The 22,793-nt window shown below is 39.7% G+C and overlaps 2 protein-coding genes and 1 long non-coding RNA gene across 11 annotated transcripts in view; 2 read left to right on the forward strand and 1 right to left on the reverse strand.

Moving 5' to 3' along the window:
* The window catches only part of LOC123506530 (potassium voltage-gated channel protein Shaw-like), a 227,625-nt gene extending 207,101 nt beyond the window's left edge, over window positions 1–20,524 (forward strand). For 5 of the 6 annotated variants that reach the window (XM_045258686.1, XM_045258687.1, XM_045258685.1 and 2 more), the window contains exons 3-7: window positions 3,186–3,302; window positions 3,597–3,731; window positions 5,051–5,245; window positions 7,182–8,061; window positions 12,859–13,642. In XM_045258686.1, the coding sequence (XP_045114621.1) occupies window positions 3,186–3,302; window positions 3,597–3,731; window positions 5,051–5,245; window positions 7,182–8,061; window positions 12,859–13,313 (1,782 nt within the window). In that variant the 3' untranslated portion in view covers window positions 13,314–13,642. Of the gene's footprint in view, window positions 1–3,185; window positions 3,303–3,596; window positions 3,732–5,050; window positions 5,246–7,181; window positions 8,062–12,858; window positions 13,643–20,295 lie in introns of those variants that run through there. The other variant, XM_045258690.1, reaches the window with a different exon arrangement.
* Window positions 15,585–19,595, reverse strand: LOC123506533. The gene is made up of 3 exons (XR_006675461.1): window positions 19,432–19,595; window positions 16,366–16,543; window positions 15,585–16,079 (listed from the first exon to the last, which is right to left on the reverse strand). It is a non-coding gene; the product is annotated as an uncharacterized LOC123506533 (long non-coding RNA).
* On the forward strand, window positions 16,551–19,116 carry LOC123506531 (splicing factor, proline- and glutamine-rich-like). Of its 4 annotated transcripts, none has more exons than XM_045258691.1 (2): window positions 16,551–17,684; window positions 17,788–19,116. In XM_045258691.1, exons 1-2 carry the CDS (start codon window positions 17,636–17,638, stop codon window positions 18,180–18,182), a joined length of 444 nt encoding a protein of 147 aa, XP_045114626.1. In that variant the 5' UTR covers window positions 16,551–17,635; the 3' UTR covers window positions 18,183–19,116. The 4 variants fall into 4 exon arrangements, with proteins under 4 accessions (XP_045114626.1, XP_045114627.1, XP_045114628.1 ...); XM_045258692.1 differs by having other exon boundaries at window positions 16,551–17,595; XM_045258693.1 differs by having other exon boundaries at window positions 16,551–17,525.
* Window positions 20,525–22,793: the final 2,269 nt, after the last annotated feature.

Consider the following 22,793-nt stretch of genomic DNA (forward strand, 5'->3'; position numbering starts at 1 on the left):
GTATTTAAGTGGTATAAGGGTTTTAACAGAGGGGACATGAATGTAGTTCTTAGGATCAGTAGCGGGGACAGAACCAGAAATAATGGGTTTAAACTTGAAAAATTCAGGTTTAGGAAAGAAATGGGAAGAAACTGGTTTTCAAACAGAGTGGTTGATGAGTGGAACGGTCTCAGTGGTCATGTAGTCAGAGCTGAGTCAATAGGGAGCTTTAAAAGAAGGTTAGATAAATTCATGGATGGGGAAGATAGATGGAATTAGGTAGATTAAGCACACAGGGACTGCCTAGTGTAGGCCTGGCGGCCTCTTGCTGCTTCCCTCCTTTCTTATGTTCTTAATGTTTTTTTTTATGTGTGGGTGAAATAAGTACTAGAATTGTCATATATAGTTTTAAGGTTCTAGTTTCATTGTTTATATAGTATGAAATTGCTTTTGTCAATATCTGTCTGTGTGTGTGTGTGTGTGTGTGTATTATCTAGTTGTATTTACCTAGTTGTAGTTTTACAGGGCCTGGGCTTTATGCTCGTGTGGTTCCGTCTCCATATCTACACTTATCCAATTTTTCTTTAAAACTATGTACACTCTTTGCTGACACCACTTCCTCACTCAAACTGTTCCAAGTCTCAACACATCTTTGCGGGAAACAAAATTTTTTAACATCTCTCAGACATCTTCCCTTCCTTAGTTTCTTACTATGCGATCTTGTGCTTCTAAAGTCATATTCTTCTCTCAGGATCAGTTTCTCATTATCCACTTCATCCATTCCGTTAATCAATTTATAAACTTGTATCAGATCCCTCTCTCTTCTCTGCTCCAAGGTTGGTAGATCCATTGCCTTTAGTCTCTCCTCATATGCCATCCCTTTAAATTCTGGAACCATTCTTGTAGCCATTTTTGTAGTCTCTCTAATTTTCTTATGTGTTTCTTTTTATGGGAGTCCACACAACTCCTGCATATTCCAATCTAGGTCTTATTTTAGTACTTATCAATTTCTTCATCATTTCCTTGTCCATATAGTGAAATGCTACTCCAATATTCCTTAGCAAATTATACATCTCTCTGAAAATTCTATCAATATGGCTTACCGGTTGATTATTTTCTTCCATTGTCACTCCCAAGTCCTTTTCCTTTTTTACTTTTTCTAGTTCTACTCCATCTCCCATCTTATAGATTCCCACTGGTCGTCTTTCACTTTTTCCCATTTCCATGACATGGCTTTTGTCCACATTGAATTCCATCTCCCATTTTTTGCTCCATTTCCAGATCTTGTTTAAGTCTTCCTGTAGTATTTCACAATCCTCTTTTTGTTTAATGACTCTGCACAGTTTCGCATCGTCCGCAAACAGATTTATGTAGCTGTTCACTCCCTCTGGCATGTCATTTATATATACGAGAAAAAGTATTGGTGCCAATACTGACCCTGTGGCACTCCGCTGTCTACTGTTCTCCACTTGGACTTCATATCTTTAACTATCATCCTTATTTCTCTCCCCCTTAAGTAATTCTTCATCCATCTCAATGTGCTTCCTTTTAAGCCACCCTTCTCCTCTAACTTCCATAGTAATCTTTCATGTGGCACTTTATCAAAAGCCTTTTTTAGATCTAAATAAATACAGTCAACCCATCCTCTCTCTCTTGTACTTTATCAACTATTCTAGAGTAGAAACTCAATAAATTTGTCACACATGACCGACCTTTTCTAAAACCAAATTGGCTATTTGATAATATTTTGTTGTCTTCAAGAAACTCAATCCATTGCTTCTTTATTACTTTTTCACACATCTTGCATATTACACTAGTTAGTGATACCGGTCTGTAATTTAAAGGTTCTTCCTTCCTTCCGCTCTTATATATGGGAACCACCTCAGCTCTTTTCCACTCCACTGGCACTGTTCCATTTTCTATTGAGCATTTTATGATGTTGTATATTGGACTTGCTAGTTCTTCCCTACATTCTTTCAGTATTCTGCCTGAGACTTCATCCGGTCCCATTGCTTTTTCCTCATCTAGTTCCGTCATCAACTTTTTTTATTTCAAGCTTGGTTACTTTAATCTCTTTCATATAGACAGTCTCTCTATTACCCTGTGGTCTTTCAAATTTGGATTCCTTAGTAAAGACCTCATGAAATTTACTATTTAACAGTTCTGCCATACTTTTTGGGTCTTCCACCATTCCGTGTGTGTGTGTGTGTGTGTGTGTGTAATTCACTGTTTGATCTGCTGCAGTCTCTGACGAGACAGCCAGACGTTACCCTACGGAACGAGCTCAGAGCTCATTATTTCCGATCTTGGGATACGTCTGAGACCAGGCACACACCACACACCGGGACAACAAGGTCACAACTCCTCGATTTACATCCCGTACCTACTCACTACTAGGTGAACAGGGGCTACACGTGAAAGGAGACACACCCAAATATCTCCACCCGGCCGGGGAATCGAACCCCGGTCATCTGGCTTGTGAAGCCAGCGCTCTAACCACTGAGCTACCGGGCCGTGTTTGTGTGTGTGTGTGTGTGTGTGTGTGTGTGTGTGTGTGTTTCCTTCTCTACCCCCTGTATCCTTATTTATGTGTCTGCATGTGTGTGTCTTCCTATCTTCACCATCTTTTCTTTCACCACCGATCAGTGCTACCTAGACTTTCTAGCAAGATTAAATTGTTAGACTCCCTGCGATATCCCCTGCGCTTGTTTCATCTGCGGCACATTTAACTATCTCACGATCACAGATGGAAATTAAACCCCTCTTTCGTGTCCACTTTGGGTTGCAGTTTACATTTATCCACTTTCTTTAGCCTAGTGATGTTGTAGCGATTAAGATCAGGGTGTGTTTTCATAGCGCCTTCATCTCTTGTGGCGCCTCCTTTGCATCACGTCACTCTCCCATTAAAGCTGAATCCACCTGTTTCACTTGTTCTTCCTACCATCTGTACCCTGTATGTGTGGGGGGTGAAGTTTATCATAACAATTGTATCAATAGCATCAGTAGCATTAGTTGTTGCTGTTTTTGCAAAAGAAGTAGAAATTGTAGTAGTAGTAGTAGTAGTAGTAGTAGTAGTAGTAGTAGTAGTAGTAGTAGTAGTAGTAATGATGATGATGATAATAATGATAACAACAACAGCAGCAATAATAATAATAATAATAATAATAATAATAATAATAATAATAATAATAATAATAATCCCACAGGCGACTCTGAAGAAGATCCCAGCGACGCGTCTCTCCCGCCTGACGGAGGCTCTCGCTAACTATGACCCGATCCTGAATGAGTACTTCTTTGACAGGCACCCCGGCGTGTTCGCGCAGGTGAGAGAGAGAGAGAGAGAGAGAGAGAGAGAGAACAGTCACAAGTGGGTTACTTTTTAAGGGTGTGCGTGTGTAAGAGAAGCACGTTGCTGGGTTAGTGAATGAGCTCGCAAGGAGGAAGAGGAAAAAGAGATATGTTCTCACAGTCCATCTTTCTCCTTTGTATGAGGGAAAGAAGTAACACGATAAGAAGCTTAAACACTTCAAGATTCGTATCCTTGCTGCGTACTACTTTGCTAATGTAAACTCTTAATTCATACTTGCATGTATCTGCTAATACTCGTCCGTCTGCAGGTGTTGAACTACTACCGCACGGGCAAACTACATTACCCCACCGATGTGTGCGGCCCGCTCTTCGAGGAGGAGCTGGAGTATTGGGGGCTCGACTCCAACCAGGTGGAGCCGTGTTGCTGGATGACCTACACGGCGGTGAGCACTAAGCATCCTTGTCAGGCGTTTTCCATGCTGTTGTATTATATCGTTTATTTTTCCTTTTAAGGTGGTTATGACTATTGGCATCGTAGTTTGGTATGCCTTTGTAATTTTACTAAACAAATATCTAAACAAGAATTAGAAGATTGTAACTACTCATTGACTCATTTTGTCGACTGTGGTGTTTTACTAACTGTTAGGCTCTGAAGTTTTTACCTGGTCAATTTATCAAGCATTCGAAGCCAAAGCTGTCAGAAACTTAAGACTTCTTTCATAACCACTAGTGTGTGTGGACAAAATGAATCGCCTGTCTTCAAGGAAACGACGAAAACACAAAGAAGTTAACTCTCCTTTCTGTACTTCTTTGTGTGTGTGTGTGTGTGTGTGTGTGTGTGTGTGTGTATATATATATATATATATATATATATATATATATATATATATATATATATATATATATATATATATATATATATATATATATATATATATATATATATATATATATATATATATATATATATATATATATATATATATATATATAACATGAAACTTGGCAGTAGCACACATTCAAAACATTGAGTTGAATTCCTTAGAGTTAACTGGGAATGGATACTTTTGTCAACACACGAGTTTGTACAGTTTGTACAGTTTGTACAGTTTCACTGGAGTCACTGATGCGATAAAACTGTATTATTCTGTTTAGGAAATGTTTTCAGGTTTTGTAATTTCAGAGAGAATGTGTAGAGTCAAGCCCTTCACACCCCCCCCATAGCATGTTGAGAAAATGTTTAAAGGGAAAGTCTCTCTCATTTCTTAGACTGAGTCATTTTCTAGAATCTCATGTACCTTTGAGCCAATATTTGGAGGAATTCTACAACCTTGACATTAATCATTTATAGATTTGCTGAGTTTATGTTATTGATTTCAAACACAAGCAATATCTTGCTTCCTTATTCATTTTCTTTTTTTTAAGTTAGATACATTTTTATTATGAAGGTAAATATATATTAATATTTAGTTATTTGGCAAATACCAAGAAAGTACCCATTTCTTTATTGTATATTAACATGAAACATTTTTTTGAATGATAAATACTGTTTTAAGTCATATGAATTTGAAAAATGTACCCAAGCTCTTCTTTTCAAGTGAATACATGTATAAGAGGACTTAAGTGTATTTCCACTTCATTCTAAACACTATCAATATTAGATCATGTTCCATGACTGCAGATATAGTACAGTATACTGTTAAGCACACCTTAGGATACCAATGGTGGTGTTGCCTACCTCAATCCTACAATGTCCTTGCAGCATCGAGACACACAGGAGACACTGGCTGTGCTGGACCGTCTGGACCTGGACACAGACAAGCCCAGTGAGGAGGAGGTTGCCAGGAAGTTTGGTTTTGAGGATGACTATTTTTCTGGAAATTTGTCGTGGTGGCAAAAGACCAAACCTAAGCTGTGGTCTCTGTTCGACGAGCCATACTCCTCCCAGGCTGCCAAGGTGTGTATGCCACTTTGCCTTGTATATTTTTTTTGTATGCATGAGGGAAAGCCAGCCAAGAGTAACAAAAAAAATATAAAAAAAGGCCCACTTAATTGCCAGTCCCCTTACAGGTCATCAGTCAGTCCAAAGAAAGGGACATATGTCTTGCTGGATGGTTTAGACAATATGTATGTTGTCTATAATACCTAGTCAGGATATGGGAATATGGTGTGCATGGTTTGTGAGTGACCATGTATTCACTGGATAGATTAAGCTGTTAATGAGCATGAACCTTCTCTTCATCAGTCATTCGGGGAAATTAGTTTGCTGGTAATGATCATGTATGCTTTTTTATTCCAGGGAACAAAGATTTTATCAGAACATTGTATTGATAAAACAAACTTAGGGAAAATGACAATGCATGTGAGGAAGCTGAAACATTGCTCAGCCATCACTTTCATTGTGTCCCCACAACAATCAGCCTGACACACAGGTCACAGAACACTTATGAAAAGATATGTTTGACATGCAGGTCATACAAAAAGAAACAGCTAAAGGTTACACTATACCAAAGGAATCCCTTGTGTTGAGGCTGCACCTGGCAAGGCTGCAATGCTCCCTCAAGGTGCAGGTGCCATGGCCACTGAAAAATCTTCATCAACAGGGTATAAAAGAATTTATAAGGCTAAAATGGATATGAGAATATCATATGATGGAAGGAAAACAGGAACAGAAGTTGGTAGTGAAAGGGAAGTAAGATGCTGCAGAGGGAAAGAGTAGTCAATAATGATCTTCATGATTTTGTGATTATTAATCTCATGTCTGTACCTGTGCAGTATATAAAACTTCCTTTTTCTTCCATGTTAACTTTCATATGAGCAAAGAAATGAGGCAAGTTCCATTTGGAATAGAACTCCAGGATAATTCAATCACCTATCATGACCTTGATAAGATTGTCAATACCAGCACAATGGCAGAGGACCAAACAATAATAAAAAAAATACAACATAGCTGTGCCTTTGTAATGTTGAGCAGGTTGAGTAACAAATGTTTTTCACTTGGTAGGGCAAAAATTAAAAAGATGAGGCTTTGCCTATAGTTTGTTCAACCTTTGAATGTTATTGATACTGCTAAGATGTGGAATGAGTAATATTAGCTGTATCACAACACAAAGTGGAGACACTAGCTACAAAATCTGGAGAATCCTCGGAAGGCATACTAGAACATACTTACCACACTACCACACATCTCATTCCTGCCAACTCCTGCTCACTACGGTTCCTGTTGTATCTCTGATACTGTGACTGCCTTTTCTACAATTCCATCAGCAGTCCTGATTCTTCACAGTCTTACGCAAGAAAGCCCCACAGCTGTGCAACATAATTTACATAAATATTATTGAATATTATATAAATATTACTGAAAGTTTTTCATTTTATCTGTAATTCATCCATTGCTTAAATAAGATTCATTTTGACAATTAGATTTATAAAATTTACCAGAAAAGTATCAGTTACCATATAATATATTACATCAAGACTAATGAAAAATGTTATTCACTCACTAAAGACCACATATGCTTTGCCTTTCATCAGATGCTCATGTACACAAGTATGGTATCAAGGTCATTGCTACTTTTCTATTGTCTAAATGTTTAAGTACATGTTTTCTGTAATATATAGAAATAAATACTGATGATTTCTTAATAAATTATAAAGATCACCATCACATTATAAGTTTAGCCTTTTAAAAGCTTCATGTTCACTACAGTTTAGTTTTTAAAAGTCCTTCTTTAATTAGCCTTTTCATGGCATCTTTAATTTAAGATCTACAATCATTTATCATACATTTGCATTAATGCATTTTATTAAAATTTGGCCCTTAGTACATATTTATATATACATATATGTATACAATGCAGTGCACACAACTAATTTGGTGACTTGTACTTCAGGTTATTGGTGTTATCTCCGTGTTCTTCATCTGTGTGTCCATTCTTTCATTCTGCCTCAAGACACACCCGGACATGAGAGTGCCAGTGATACAAAATATCACTGTACACACAGCAGAGAACACAACCGTTTGGACTCTTGACAAGAAAGCTACCAATGCTCATGAAGCATTCTTCTACATAGAGTGTGTCTGTAACACTTGGTTTACTTTCGAAATATTAATAAGGTTAATTGCATCACCCAATAAGTTTATGTTTCTTAAGGCATCAGTGAACATGATTGACTTCATTGCTACTCTAAGCTTCTATGTGGATATTCTCCTCCAGAAGTTTGCCTCACATTTGGAGAATGCAGATATTTTGGAATTCTTTAGTATCATTCGAATCATGAGATTATTCAAGTTGACACGCCACTCCTCAGGACTCAAAATCTTGATACAGACTTTCCGAGCATCAGCAAAAGAGTTAACCTTACTTGTGTTCTTCCTGGTGCTGGGGATTGTGATCTTTGCCTCCTTAGTATATTATGCTGAGAGGATACAAGCCAACCCTCACAACGACTTCAACAGCATCCCTCTTGGCCTGTGGTGGGCACTGGTCACCATGACCACTGTGGGCTATGGCGACATGGCTCCCAAGACTTATGTGGGCATGTTTGTGGGTGCGCTCTGTGCCCTGGCTGGTGTATTGACAATTGCGCTCCCAGTGCCTGTCATCGTGTCCAACTTCGCCATGTACTACAGCCACACTCAAGCCCGTGCCAAGCTGCCCAAGAAGCGGCGACGAGTCCTTCCTGTGGAGCATGTGCGCTGCCCGGTGGCACCGCCCCCCAAGCGTGGTGGAGGACCCAATGCTATGAACCGCGGACCAGGACCAAAGATGGGTGAGTTGATACAAAGCCAAGTTGACATTTTCATAAGGTCATCACATAATCTCACATTCATGTCCATCATTACAGCCATCTATCTTCTTTCTCTTACACCTTAGCTCTTTCGATCTTATATTGTTGCAGGACAGACTAACACATCTACAACACTGTGCTTGAAATAATATCTTTGTAAGCTTTCAATTTTTTTTTACAAAATTTTATTGGTCATAATAATGAACTTTAAAAAGAACTTGTAATAGCTTAATTTGACACTAGTTACATTGTGTAATAAGTCATACAAAGTACAACTGCATACAACAATACCAACATATTTTTAATGAGTGTTGAATACATTAAGTACAGTGGAGTCTGTAATAACATCCCTTCAAACTAATATGTATAACTGAAGAGCAAGTACGTACATACCTTTTGCAGAAAACATGATAACATCCTCCAACAGAAATGAAAGCTTCCATCAGTAAGTTTTACACTCTTCCTTCATTAACTCCTGGGACACTACAGTGCGTAACTATACGTACACCTGCAAATACAACAGACAAGAGAAAGCTTAATACCACAACACCAACAATGCTTGCAACACTACTAACCCATGCATCCTGTTTATGTTGCTTTCCCAACAATTCAGCCTTTGTGTTCACTGTCATATCTTCTTTTCTTTCTCCTGTCACTCTCTTCTTCCAGGCCTTACACCCTGCTTTGCCTGCATTGCTTCCTACCACCTGCAGCCTCAGTCTTGCCTAGCCTGCAGCATGTGATTCATTTGAGTTGATTAACCACACTGACCATCTTGCCATGGAGACATTGTGCTTGCACCTATGACTTTATTTTCCCCTTGAAGTGCCTTTGAGGTGTTATGCATGTTAACCCAGACTAGATGAACATTGACTATGCTAAATTCAGCAACAAAATTATCACATTTCTAAATATTGGATGTGATTAATATTTTGTATGTTTTGAGTTTAACCTTGAGTCCTGATAACCACTGTTGTGTGTATGTGAGTGTGTCTGTGTGTGTGAATGTGTGAGTGTATGCCTTGGATAGCTCAGGAGAAGGATTCAGGTTGAGTTGTCCCTCTCCTTTAGTAAGCTGAGCATGTTTTGTGGAATGAGGTGTCTTCATGTTTCTTTTTCTTTTTTTTTCAACAAACCACAGTAACATTACGTACTGAGAGACATTTGATGTATTTACTTTAAAGACACAAGCATTAGATGGATACCATTAATCCATTCCAACCAATGATGCATTGCTATGATCTTTGGAAGATTAGGCCATCAAGCCAACTGGGTATTGCAATCTTTGTTAATATTTGCACCAATAATTTGTTTCAAAATAATGAAGTGCAAAAGAAATTATAAGTGGGAAGTTTTCTATGAAATGGTATAAACGAACCAAACTTTTAACCCAGCCACAGTTACTATCAGGCACATAAGTGTGGTAAATCTTGTTTTGGTCTCTGGTTTGTGGATATCAGGCATAGACCTCACTGTAGTAACTAATGTGTATTTATCTATTCATTTTGTTTATTAATTTATTTATTAATTGGTTATTTTTGCTGTAGTGTAGAGTTTGTATTTGATAGTGTGTAGAGTGCTAGTAATCCTTGAATGATGAGCTTGCACTTCCTACTCTCAAATAGAACTGGCTGTCTAGAGGTCAGATCATTAGGTTTTAGCATCCTCAATGACCTTTGTTTATGGACCTTAAGATTATAGCAGAACTGGTGTGAAATAGTCTCCATCTCTCAAGGAATAAGTCATTATGTGTCGTGGATTGACGTGCATTTTGCCCCACATGATGGATTCCCCATGAATATCTTGCTCATGATCAATTTTCAGCGATAGTCTAGTATTCAGTGTGTCTTCTCAGTCCCTCAAACTGGCATTCTAAATGTGACACACCCCACTTGCCACCTCCATTACTCTGCACAAGAAAACATTATGTATATATATATATATATATATATATATATATATATATATATATATATATATATATATATATATATATATATATATATATATATATATATATATATATATATACATTTGCACCAAGTTGCAACAGTATTTCATCAACAGCAATACATAATTTTCATAACAAATAATTACCCCTCTAAATGAAAATTTCTAAAAATGTCTTTAAACTCAAGTAGGATGATGCTAACAATGATAATGATTGTACATAATAGCAATGTGATGCGCTCTATTAATGCCAAAGAAAAACAATTAATGTGCCTGTGTTGACTTGAGTGGAGCCTATCAAGGTCACTGGGCATCTGCACCTATGCTGTACTGTGCTGTGCTAGACTTTACATAATATTGAAGAGGGAGCCATTTGCTCGTTCCCATTCTTCCCATTGTATCTCACATGCTTAGAATGAGGTTATATTCGTTTCATACCAGTGCAACTAGTTCTTATAGTTGGTCATTTAGAACTGAGGTATCCACTTACTAGTAAAAGCATTTTCAGATTTGCATTTACATGGTGTGGGTGTGTGTGTGTGTGTGTGGGTGTGTGTGTGTGTGTGTGAGTTTATTCATTTTGATTGCAAACCACCCCAGTAGTAGTTTCTTTGCAAAAGGTTCAACAATTGTTATTTAGACATTAATGTGTTCAGTAGTAAAGTATAAAAGTATAATACTAGCTGATACTCAGCAAAAAAAAAAAAAAAAAAAAAAAAAAATATATATATATATATATATATATATATATATATATATATATATATATATATATATATATATATATATATATACAGTATATATTTACTGTAACTTACATCGTAATGCTGTCTTCATTTGTAGAATTGATAGTTATTTATTATACTATAAGTTTTGATACATTTTAGAACTTGAACTTGTGTTTTTTAATCTGGATTTGCATCCAAGTATGTCCCTTTGTGCAGCAAGGCATAGAAATCCAGACACAGTCCAAAACGGTCAGGTGGACCACATAAACCTTAGTTATCTCAGTCTTGTATATCATGCCTGTGGTGCTCCTACTTTCTGTGATATAAAAAGTTCATAGAAAACTTAGTTGGCATGTAGTTGACAGCCAGCAAGCACAGGTGCAGAGCTTTGTCAGAAATTAGCTATTAATGATGTTATTTATTTTTTTTTTTTCTTGTGTGTGTGTGTAACATTTATCTAAAACTATGCTAATGGAAAGGTTCCATATAATGCTGTAATGTCACTTTCCAATCAGTTAAGACTAATTCTTCTTTGATGAGGTTCTTAGGTAGACCACGTAGCTCTACTATTGAGTTGTGGATATAAAATTTAAAATAGAAATTAGCTTAGGTTACTAGGAGTGAATGAATGAAATGGCTGTGATGAGCCAGACTGCCTTATGTCCTGAGGTTAGTGTGGGAGGAAAGGGGATGTTAGTCAGATAGGACAGCAGTCATTGCTCTGGATGTCACTTGTCAGACCATGTGAGTTGTGTGTTTGCTGAAAGTAACAGTAGCCTGTAGTAAGCTTGTTTCTCCCCCCTCAAAAAGTAGTACCTATGTACATAAATACACTTCATGTAAAAGTATTAAAAGCCACCACCTAAACTAATCCAAATAATAATAAAAAAAAGTTGTATTTGTGCACTACTAACAAAAAGTTTCTCTTTGAGTAAGGAGGATCCATGCCACCTGTAAAGGAGAAGAAATAAGGTATTTGCTCTGTTCATCAATCATTCATGTCATTTAAAGGCAGTAAAGAGCTATTAATCTTGTCTCTCCTTACCTTGCGTGGCTTTCCTGAGCAGTAGATGAGAGCAGAATGTGGAGTAAAGCTTCTCATTAATGCTTGAAGGTGTGTTTTGTATGGGGACAGAGTGAGTGTGGCTTTGTATGAAAGTTGTTTGTCTTAAAAGTAGAAAGGAAAGTAAGGCTGTACTATAGAATAATTAAAAAAAAAATATATGTAGTATACATATGAATAGATATATGAGAAAATAAGATGATAATTGTTAGTAGAGAAGTTACACATGGCCAAGAGTAATAAACTAAAATTTTGAGCAGAAAATGTAGGGTAAGAACCAAAAAAGAGGAGTAAGAAATAATTTAATTAATCAAGATGAGTAGAGAAAGGAAAGTAAGAGAAGAAAGAGAAGGATTCAGAGCAGTTATTCTACTAAACTAGGAAATACTGAAGAAAATATTAGAATGAATAAGGAAGAGTGTAACAAATTTTGTAAAAAAGTATTCATTTTTTCTTTGTTCAAACTATGGAAGTATAAGTAGTAACAATTGAAAATTTTTCAAGAAGGTGGATGGTTCTGAAGGCAAGGACTAGTTGGTAATGTGATTGGGTCAGAGGGTGAGAAGCAGCCGTGTGTCTGATTGGCTCAGCAATGGATGACCAGTAGGAGCAACAATTGCCTGAATGATTGGGAAGGAGGCCATTATTTCTCATTTCTGTGGCAGAAAGACACTATAATAAGAAATGTAACACGTTATAGTTGTTACAACCTTACCATCTGGAACTGAAATAATCCAGTGTGAAAGATAATGAGCTTCCCTCAAAAGGCTTTCTTTTTTATATTACGTAGTTTTAATGTGATGTAGTCTTTTCTGGCTAATAGGAGTTTGATTTGTAAGGTGCTGTTCTGTAGGTTACTAGTAGTCAGCAGGTAGAAGTTGGGAAGGTCACATCTGTAGCTGAGAAAAAGGTTTGTGTTAACAAAGGTGAGGTCTGTGTGACACACCTGAGTAGTAACCGCTCAAGTGAGGTTCTAGCTGGTATTAACACTAGGGCAGGTGAGGCTCAGTGATCTTACAATTTTCATTTGTTTGGTAGGCAACGGTGATGAGGCCATCCCCATGTTGGGTCTTAGGAACCACCTCCTGCAAATGAGCGGGGGGAACTGCCCACCTCCTCCACCCACCCCCACAGTGGGCAGCCCCACAAGCTCCCTCTCCAATACTTACGTGCTGGACCCCACTTCTCGCTCCAACACATACTCCCACAACACCCTCACGGTGCCCGCCTCCACAATGCCCAACAATTATAGTTGGAATATTACCCCCAAAAGTGGCCCACAAGCTCCCTCTGTCAACGGGTCTCAAGGTCTCAGTCGGCGGGAGAGTCAGCGGGGGTCTATGTCGTCCCCTTTGCGTGGAAGCCAGCAGGCCTCTCGCGCCTCCCAGTCCTCCCACTGCCCCACCAGTGCTGGCGAGAGCTTCCCATCCAGCAGGAGTTATGCATATGCGGAAGATGTGCACGCCAACCCTAAGGGGCAGGAATATTCCTGATCTCAAACCCAGTTTTCAGAAGTTCTATCACCCTCCAAAACCTCCCGGTCCCTGCAGCTGGTGGTCGCCTCATGTGGTATTGACCAGTCTCAGAGCAACCCTTTCCTCTCCCTGTCTCTGGTGCCTCAGTAACCTGGGGCCACTCTCTTAGACTTCATGAGTCTGCCCTTTGTCTGTCTTGTTATTTTCTTTGTAATGAAATTTACCGTATCACTTGTTGACCATGTTACCTTTTCCTTTTTCAAATGTTTTTTTCTTTTTTTTTTCTGTCTGTTTGTCTACTCTTTTATATGTATACAATAGCTTTTTACTGCCTCAAAACCATACTGCCTAAATCTGATATATATATATATATATATATATATATATATATATATATATATATATATATATATATATATATATATATATATATTTTTTTCATTTGATGTTTTTCTCTTGCTTCTTCCTGCATAAGTGCAGAAAATTGTGCATTATTTGAATGGGCATGTGCCCTCTTCTCTTCCATAATAATATACGCTTATCTTAATACAGTATAGAATGTCTAAAGTGGACTTTTGCTCTTCAGTGCTTCATGGCTCGCTAAGGAGTATAGTTTTATCAACGTGTCTGTGTGGCTCCCCACTTACGGTCCCTGCGACCAGTCTCCAGTACACATAGTATAGTGCCTGCTGAACTGTGAGATATCAGCGACAATGTCTCCTGCTGGCTGGATAGCTGTAGCCAAAACAAAGTGTCTGTGTTTAATGTTTGAGTAATGTATATTTTGTGTTTGCATGTTTTTTTTTTTTTTATATATGATTTTTTAACAGTCCCTGGGGGCTGTGAAACAATTGACTTTCTAGAAGACTGTGCGTGTGTGTGTGTGTGTGTGTGTGTGTGTGTGTGTGTGTGTGTGTGTGTGTGTGTGTGTGTGTGTGTGTGTGTGTGTGTTTATGACTAAGACATCAGCCAGTTCTCAGAGAGTGTCCTCCCCTGTTTCCTCTCCATCCTCTCCCCTCCCACTCCTGTTCCGCATCCCGCCAGTCTAGATCACCAGTTCATCTATCGGTTTACATCCACCATCCTCATACTCTTGTGCTACCAATGATATCTACCTTTACTATTAATATGCTTCACTAGCTACAGAGCTTTGAAATGTCACTATTTTTAACTTTCATCAGGACAGCAAAGTGATTGTGACTTATTATTATTTTTTACATAGTTATGTCCTCATTGACTTCTGTTGAATCAAATAAGTCCTTGATACTGATAGCAACAGCCTCAGTCTTTGCTAAAACCCTTGCAATTTTTAAAGCTAACTGTACTACCACTGGCATGCTTCCTGCTCCCCTGACAAATAAAGGTACTTTTAGAGTCATCCAGAGATTATTCCTTGTGTGTCATACTTTTTTTTCCATCTCAAAGTCAGGAATTACTTCACTAAAAGCCATCTCCACATTATATGATGAATGTCAGTCGGAGCATGGGGCATGGCAGATCCTCTTGAGCCTCTCTCTCACAAATCTTATCCACTCGCTTCTCTCACAAAGAAAATATTTAAAAGATCACTTGTCATATAGGGCTGTTTCCTGCACTTGTCTTCTTGGGTGTCTTTGACAACTCACCAACATCTCTCAGCTGCCTCATGCTGTGGCCTCACTAAGCTGAGGGTCAAGAGAGAGATCTCGGTATTTTTCCCTGGAAATGTTTTTTGTTGTTGTTGTTTTTTTTTTGTGTGTGTGTTTTCCTGTCCTTTTGCTGTGTGTGTTTGTGTGTGTCCCAGTGGATCTGTCTCTCTTGCCTCCCTGTTGGTGGACTACAGGTGAGGCAGCTGTTTTCTCCCATTTTTACTGACATTCACTAATATTACTTTTTTCAGGCAACGATGCCCCTAATTCCACGACTAATGGTACATCTAAAGGTAGTGACAGGCCCTCAAACAAAATAACTGGGTTCTAGAGGTGCCACGTCCACCACCCACCATGACCAAACACTGGCATGCGTCGGGGCTTCACAAGGGAAAGTAAATGGTTGTTTTGTAGCATACGGTGTTGTAATGTTGACTCCACAAGACTTTCCATATCACTCCCCTCTCAGACTTTAGAGTTGATTCATGTAAGATTCCCTTGTGGAGAACCTTCCACGGCTCGTGTGCGACACCGACCGCGTCCCCGGCGGTGGCCCGCTAGAGTGCGTGGAAGACCTTCCTTAGTGAACAACTCTCCACCTGTGAACCTGCCACCCTGCCAAGAATTCTATTTAAAAACAAACTACTACCACAGGTCCTGTATATGTGCTGTCCTTTTTTATTTATTTTTTTTTTCAAAATAAGTACTGTGCTCTACCAGATACTGTACATAATAACTAAGAAGTATCACTTTGTCCTCCCTGTGGAGGCACTGTTCTTAGACATATTGTATTCCCCCCTCCCCTAAACATAGTGATTGTAGGCTCAAATTTGCTCTACTCCAGGATGCACTACAGCCTTACCCTTCACCAGTCATTCCGCCACTCGTCATCTTGTTATGAGTTGTCTCGGAAAGCTTCCCGAGACGAATGCTTCTGCTCCCTTTTACACCACTCAGCCAGACGGTGCTGTTTCCTCCCTCTATCTTAGGCTTTGTAGTCATCGTGAGAGTACAGCACATGTTGTCAGGATTATGTTCTTCTTGTGGGTCAGTTTCCTCCTCATCACTTTATCCCCCACACTCAACTTGGCTCCCGTGTTAGTGCTATATTCATATGAATCTTGCGCCGTCATGTTTCCCCTCTGCTCAACTGTTTCTGAAAGAAAAAAATATGTTGAGTATTTTGTTGGTCCCTTGTGAAATGTTGATTCATATGAGTAACATGCTGGTTGAAGTGTTGTATTCTTCCCCTGAACACTGCTCTCCCTGTGAAGGCATTCCCTTGCATGAGAGCTGTCAAGACGTCTGTATGTAGAACACTGTGTCTTCCCGTGAGAATGCTACTTCGTCAGACAAAATACTGTTCCTAGTGTTGGTTAGTACTGTCCTCTGTGTGGCAAGAGCTGTACTAAGTAGGAGTACTGCACATTTTATTAACTGACCCTGGGCCTGGTGTACTGTGACTGCCGACAATGTACTATCGGCCATGCGCGTGTTGATCTACGAGGCGCGTGCGGTGCTCTCCGATGCGGCAGCAGACTCCCGTGCTTCTGATTCATTATTTTCCTATTTTGTAGTCGTGTCGGAGCAAATATGAGTAGCAGTAGTGAAAATGGTGCTCTGTTAGTTGAGAGAGAGAGAGAGAGAGAGAGAGAGAGAGAGAGAGTTTTATTAAGTTATATTTGTTAATTTTTAAGCAGATAGTGTTAAGACGCCCATCAGACTACTGACGTGTAGAAAAGATGGGCGGCGGGTGTCTGGAGGCGTTGACGCAGCTGCGCGTGTGCAGGCGCTCGAGTATACATAATATAGCATCATGGTAGTGGAATAGTACGTACGAGTAATAGTCCCTATCCCTGACGCAGCTTACCTTATCGCCCGTCCCATAGTGCAGAATACTGTTACGTATTTCAGGGCATTTCATTTCCCAATTATCGTTGCAGGAGGTTAAGAATTAGGCTTTTTCTCACATGATTAAAGGTAGATATTTTGCGAAACTAGAGTAAAGAATTTGACAAAGTTTTCTCTTCTTTACAAGTAATAAGGCGTGGTCAACCTATAATAGTGTCTCGGAATGATTCTCCGGCTTCTTTCACATTTGTTCAGTAAGCGAGTGAACCAAGGCATGGATGATGCAGCAAACTAATTAACCTATATGTAAGACACTTAGCTTTACATCCCTGCTTAGTTATAACATGTCAAGAGCTTAATGAAGGGCAACCTTATTTTGTCAAGCTTTGGTTCGTTCACGCTAGCGATCTTATCTGTTATCGATGTGCACAAATCGTCGACGAGGCAGATTCTGGCGATGACAAGACTATCGCTATCGCCGGCGGCCAAGACGAGACCAAAACTTGCTCCGGCCACTAAACGCAGGTTACTCCTTTATTGTTACAAGTAAATAGTCTAGACAGGAGAGCTTCATCTTCAGGTTAGCCCTCAGAAGGTGGCCGAGTGTGAGGTGTGTGCCGTGTCGGTGTGAGGACGAGGGAGCGTTGGGCCAGGCTGTATAACTGCACAAATTAGAATATCCTTCAGAGTGTTTGTATCACGTTGTGTGGTGCGGCACCAATACTTTCGTTCCTGGGATCTGCATGCTGAGGTGCGCATATCTGTCTCAGCTGAACACGCCACGGTTCAGAGGCCACTGTTGTACAGTTCTAGTACACCGGGTAAGGGGTGGGGCAGTGCTGCTTCTAGTGTAGTGTTGGCATGTGGGTGCAGTACACTCACACCTACACTCTATATTCTCTTGGTGGAAGTTAGTGTGTTGTGGTGCTGGTGTAGCTGTAGTGGGTGGGCATGGCAGCGGCGCGGCGGCTGTGTGTGTAGCGCTAACACCTTTCTGTCTCCCTCTCTTCCAGTCGGCATGGGCATGGGTCTATCTGTTACCTTGAATCCCAATGGCGTAGGCTTAGAGACGGCCCTCAAGGCCCCATTATTGTCTCAGTCGGGAGTGGGCGGGGGCCCCACTGCCCCCCTCCAGCCACTCTTCCCTATTGCTACCATGGCGCAGGTGGCTCTGGCGCAGCCCACCTCTGCCCCCTCCCAGCTTCCCCTCCAGCAGCCTCCGCCCACCTCCCGTACCCACCGCTCCCCATCTCCACCCCCTTCCCCAACTCGCCCTCTCCTGGGGTCTTCTTCAGGCTCCATTGTGGGCCTCCGTGGACCAGATAGTGGACAAAATGAAGGCACTGGCACTGGGGACTGCAGCTCTCAGGGGCGGGACTCCCCGGAGCTTATCCCCAGCACCGTGTAGCCCCGGCGGAAGGAGCAGCAGAGAGAGCACTCCCAAGGTGACCCAGTAATCTCCGACGTATGAGTCAAGACGGGATTCATAGCTCGTGTGACCTGACAAGAACACTAAGAGCCAGTTTACTGACGCGTGACGGTGCGTGTGACGGGCCGAGGAGCCAGACACTACCACGGCGTCCCTTGTCAGCCAGACGCCCCGTGACAGACCTTGTACTGTGATCCTTGAGTGTTACTTGTATAACTATTATATATTATTTTCATTATTTTGGTGTTCAGAAGACAATGATACTTCGAATGCAAGACTTACAGCACTGTTTGCCTGCATGTTTGTTGACACGATTTTAGCACATTTGTTTCCTCTCTCATAAAGGACCAAACAAGAAGTCGAGTATTTTAACGCTTTCATGTTTTCATTGTTTCCTCCTATACCACTTGGCCGGTCCCGTGCGGGGCTGTGGAGGCGCGGGCAGCTAAGCACAAGCTCTGGCAGTTGTTGGCCATTGTTCTACTTTTGTTACCTACTTGTAATTTCATCTTTTTAACCTGTCCTATGCTCTGACGTTTTCACTTGCAGTCTCTTAATATATATAGAGGACCTAACACTACCAGCAACAGCCACTAATGGATTTATAAGTAAGTGAAGTATTTTAATGAACAACATGTGCATTATAAAAGTCCATAATCATATTTAGAGGCCTAAGACTGTTAAACTTGTGGTACTTTGAGTAGTTCAGATGGCATTGTATTTGTGGTGGGGAAGATCGAAGCGCCACGCTGCCCTCTCTCGTGCTGTTCAACTCAAACACGGCATTGTATTCAACAACCATTATTATTATTAGCAGTAGTGCTCCTGTTATGATTATTATTATTATTATTATTATTATTATTATTATTATTATTATTATTATTATCCATTATTGTTATTATTGTTGCTTTTATTGTTATTTTCATAATTAATATTATTACTGATGTTCCTGTTATTGTTGCTTCTATTATAATTATTGTTATTGTTTTTATTTTTACTATTACTGTTTATCATTGTCATTATATGTATTATCATTATTATTATTATTATTATTATTATTATTATTATTATTATTATTATTATTATTATTATTATTATTATTATTATTATTATTATTATTATTGTTATATTATTATTTTTTTCATTATTATTGATAGATTTTTATCCAGGAATAGATAAATAGATAAATAAATTAATAGAAGTCAAGCAAAGAATGTTATATAGTTACTCGTTTCTCAAATGTAAGTTGAGGTGTGGCCGGTTGCAGCAGGACAGGCGTGAGGGTGGCGTGGCGCTGCACAGGGCAGGCCACGGGTGTCTGCTGGCACCGCTGACGTGGCCGTGGTGGCGCGAGGTGGCGTCCGGGTGTCCCTCACCCTTCAATTGTTACTGCGTCTGGCATAATGAATGCAATTGTTAAATAATATTAATTTCATTAATTTCTACTATACATGAAAATTAAAAAGATTTATAAGCATTTTGTATATATATATATATATATATATATATATATATATATATATATATATATATATATATATTTTTTTTTTTTTTTTTTTTTTTTTTGAGAAGTAGAACGTTTGGCGTGCTCGCTATTACTGTATAGGAGGCCCAGGCGCACCCCCTCGCCCGGCCAGCTCCTGCTGCCTGCCACCGTCACCTCCAGGAAGTCCTACTTTAGGCAGGAAGTGGCTGCGGCAGGGTCGGCAGGAGCGGCGCCGCCAGGAGTGTTAAAGGTTGACGCTGAGTTCTTATGCTTGTAGAAGAATGCAACTGTTATAACGCATCATGTAACTACTTGCTTTTTGTAATTATCATCACTGTAGCAAAATTATATTTTCACTCAATTAACATTTTCCTGTTAGTCTCTGCTAGACACTAGGTTTCAGTTACTGAACATAGTTTAGATAATATTGCCTAGCCTGGTCATCATATGACTGCATAGTACATACTGTAAGTCACGTGTACAGAGGGGCGAAGCAAGTGGCGGTACTCTCAGGCTTCTGTGGCGGCCTCTATACCGTCACTTCAGCCCATCATTGCATTGTTAATATCTAGATCTTTATAACGTAGAGGTTTGATTTTTCTCTAGATATCACCCTGGCAGCAGCACTGGGCGAGCGCACAGGGGGCGGCAAAATCCAGGTATTGTACGGGCAGCCTCCACCACCTGCTAACTGTAGACTGCACTCCAAGATGGTGTAGCGTCGCCCTCACTCAGGCTTCACGCGGACACTGTAGTACATTATTGGCTGCTGTCACCTTGGCCCACAGGGGAGGGACTCTTCCATTGGCGGATATTATATATATATATATATATATATATATATATATATATATATATATATATATATATATATATATATATATATATATATATATATATACATACATACACACACACACACACACACACACACACACACACACACACACACACACACACACACACACACACATACATACATACACACATATATATATATATATATATATATATATATATATATATATATATATATATATATATATATATATATATATATGTATGTATATATATCCTTAGTATATGAGATCACTCGACTGCCGTATTACCACTCGTAATTTCTAATAACTAACAAATTAAATTATTTATACAAAAACCAAAAGTTTGCTATGTAAAGGAATGTTTCGCGTTTATCTATATGTTAATGTTTATTACAATGGAAAATAGCATGGTTTGTCTTTAGTAGCTTTTTTTATGCTAATCAAAGTTTAGGAGTGCTGAGAATAACTTCATCGTCTCTCTACTAAGGACTTTTTTCTTGAAAACATGATATTTTTTTTTGTATATTTATGCTCCTTGATATGCAACACAGTTATATTCCTCACAAAAATGTTAATTTTTGTTTGTCGGCCACAGCAAAGCCCAATGCTATAATGAGCCAGCCGGCCTTCCCTGACGCTGGCGCCCTATGCGAGTGGTAACATGGGTGTTCTCAATGGTTTAGTTTTCTGATACATGATTGGCAGATGAACCATCCAAGAATAAAAAGTGAGGGGTATTTGACCCCTCCTGGCTTGTTGCGAGTGTCGGGAGCCAGGGGGGCGGGGTGTATGGAGTTACTGCCCCCTGCCGCCGCCCCCTCCCTGCCCCCTCCGCCGCCATCTCCCGCCGCAAGCCTCACCCCACATTGTACAACAATATAATTTGTTTCTGTGATTAACTACTTTCAGGTGAATATATTTTATTATAAAAGATCCTGTCAGTATGTAAATTAAAGATTTAGGGGACATTGCTGACTCTGTGGACTCGTTTACTGGAAATTTCACTTCCTTATTGAGAATACCTTAAAAATGCCAAAAAAAAAAAAAAACAGTATACGCTTCTTGGTAATGTAGTAAGCGAGGCAGGAGAGGTGGAAGGTGTGCACTCACCTGCATGTTGGAACTCACGGGACCAAACACAGCTGTCGCCACACGAGGCCGGGACGTTGGGGTTGCCAGAGAGCTCTGTTATGTTAATCCTCCCTGAGAAGCAAAGGTTAGATATCGTAAGCTGTCATTACTGTAGATTGTTGGTTTTCTATTGTTATTTTTTATGCATAATAATGGTGTTTAGTACTATTAAGCTACAGCATAAATATTTAATACTTTTGATTTACATGTATTCAGAATCGGTGTTACGAGACAAACTAAACTTTATGATTTTTAAAATTACTGATCTCACTAACAGCCATGTTCATCAGCTCAGGAGTCATTGCACAGTGGCCCATCCTGGGAGTGCGCCACTCATCCTGCTTAGGAAAAGAGAATATATATATATGAAATGTACCCAGAATATGTAGATTTTGCTACCATGTTATAACTTATTTATATGTATGTATATGAGTGTAGGCTCGCTGACTGTAATTGTCACGGACTTGCACAACCCTGAGATGGCTTTCAGGCAGTGATATCATAGGATCAAAATAATGCTGATGGTGTGGACATGCTGAGAATGGAACTGGCCCGTCAAGTTCCCGTGGGAGAGAGTGACTACAGGCCGGCGCTGCCTGGCGGCTGACACGACACCTCTACGTTGAGGCAGATGTGAAGTTCGGCTGACCCTCAAACTTTAGCAAAGCTTAAATTTTCAGTAAATGTATGATACTCATCATATTAAATTTGTATTTTGGTAAAAAGAAAAATTTTCAGTATTAGCTGACATGAATTATATTTGTTGGTATATTGCAATGGTCTGCAGGACAGTAAGCAACAATGTGAGCTTCAGTCTTGTCATTCCATTCTGTTTGCCAAACGCTTATTTCAGGAGACATTTTCATGAATATTTTACCGCAGTGCATGTGGCCCTTGCCGTCTTGTCCTGGCAGAGAGGCGCTGTAGCCATCTTAAAGTAAAATTGTGTGGTGACGATAGCACATTTAGTGTGTGGTGTGGCGCGGGGGTCTAATGTAATCTTCATTGGGTTCTTCCTGTGCGCTGGGTTGTGAGTTGCGCCACAGCATGCGCAGCCGTGATGGTTATAGGCAAAAAACACTCTAGTGGGGCAGGTATTGCTAAGGAGGATGCCTCTGGAAAAAAGGATAAAAAATACTATAGCACAGAAAT

This window comes from Portunus trituberculatus, chromosome 20, assembly GCF_017591435.1.
Source record: "Portunus trituberculatus isolate SZX2019 chromosome 20, ASM1759143v1, whole genome shotgun sequence".
Taxonomy (NCBI): Eukaryota; Metazoa; Arthropoda; class Malacostraca; order Decapoda; family Portunidae; genus Portunus; species Portunus trituberculatus.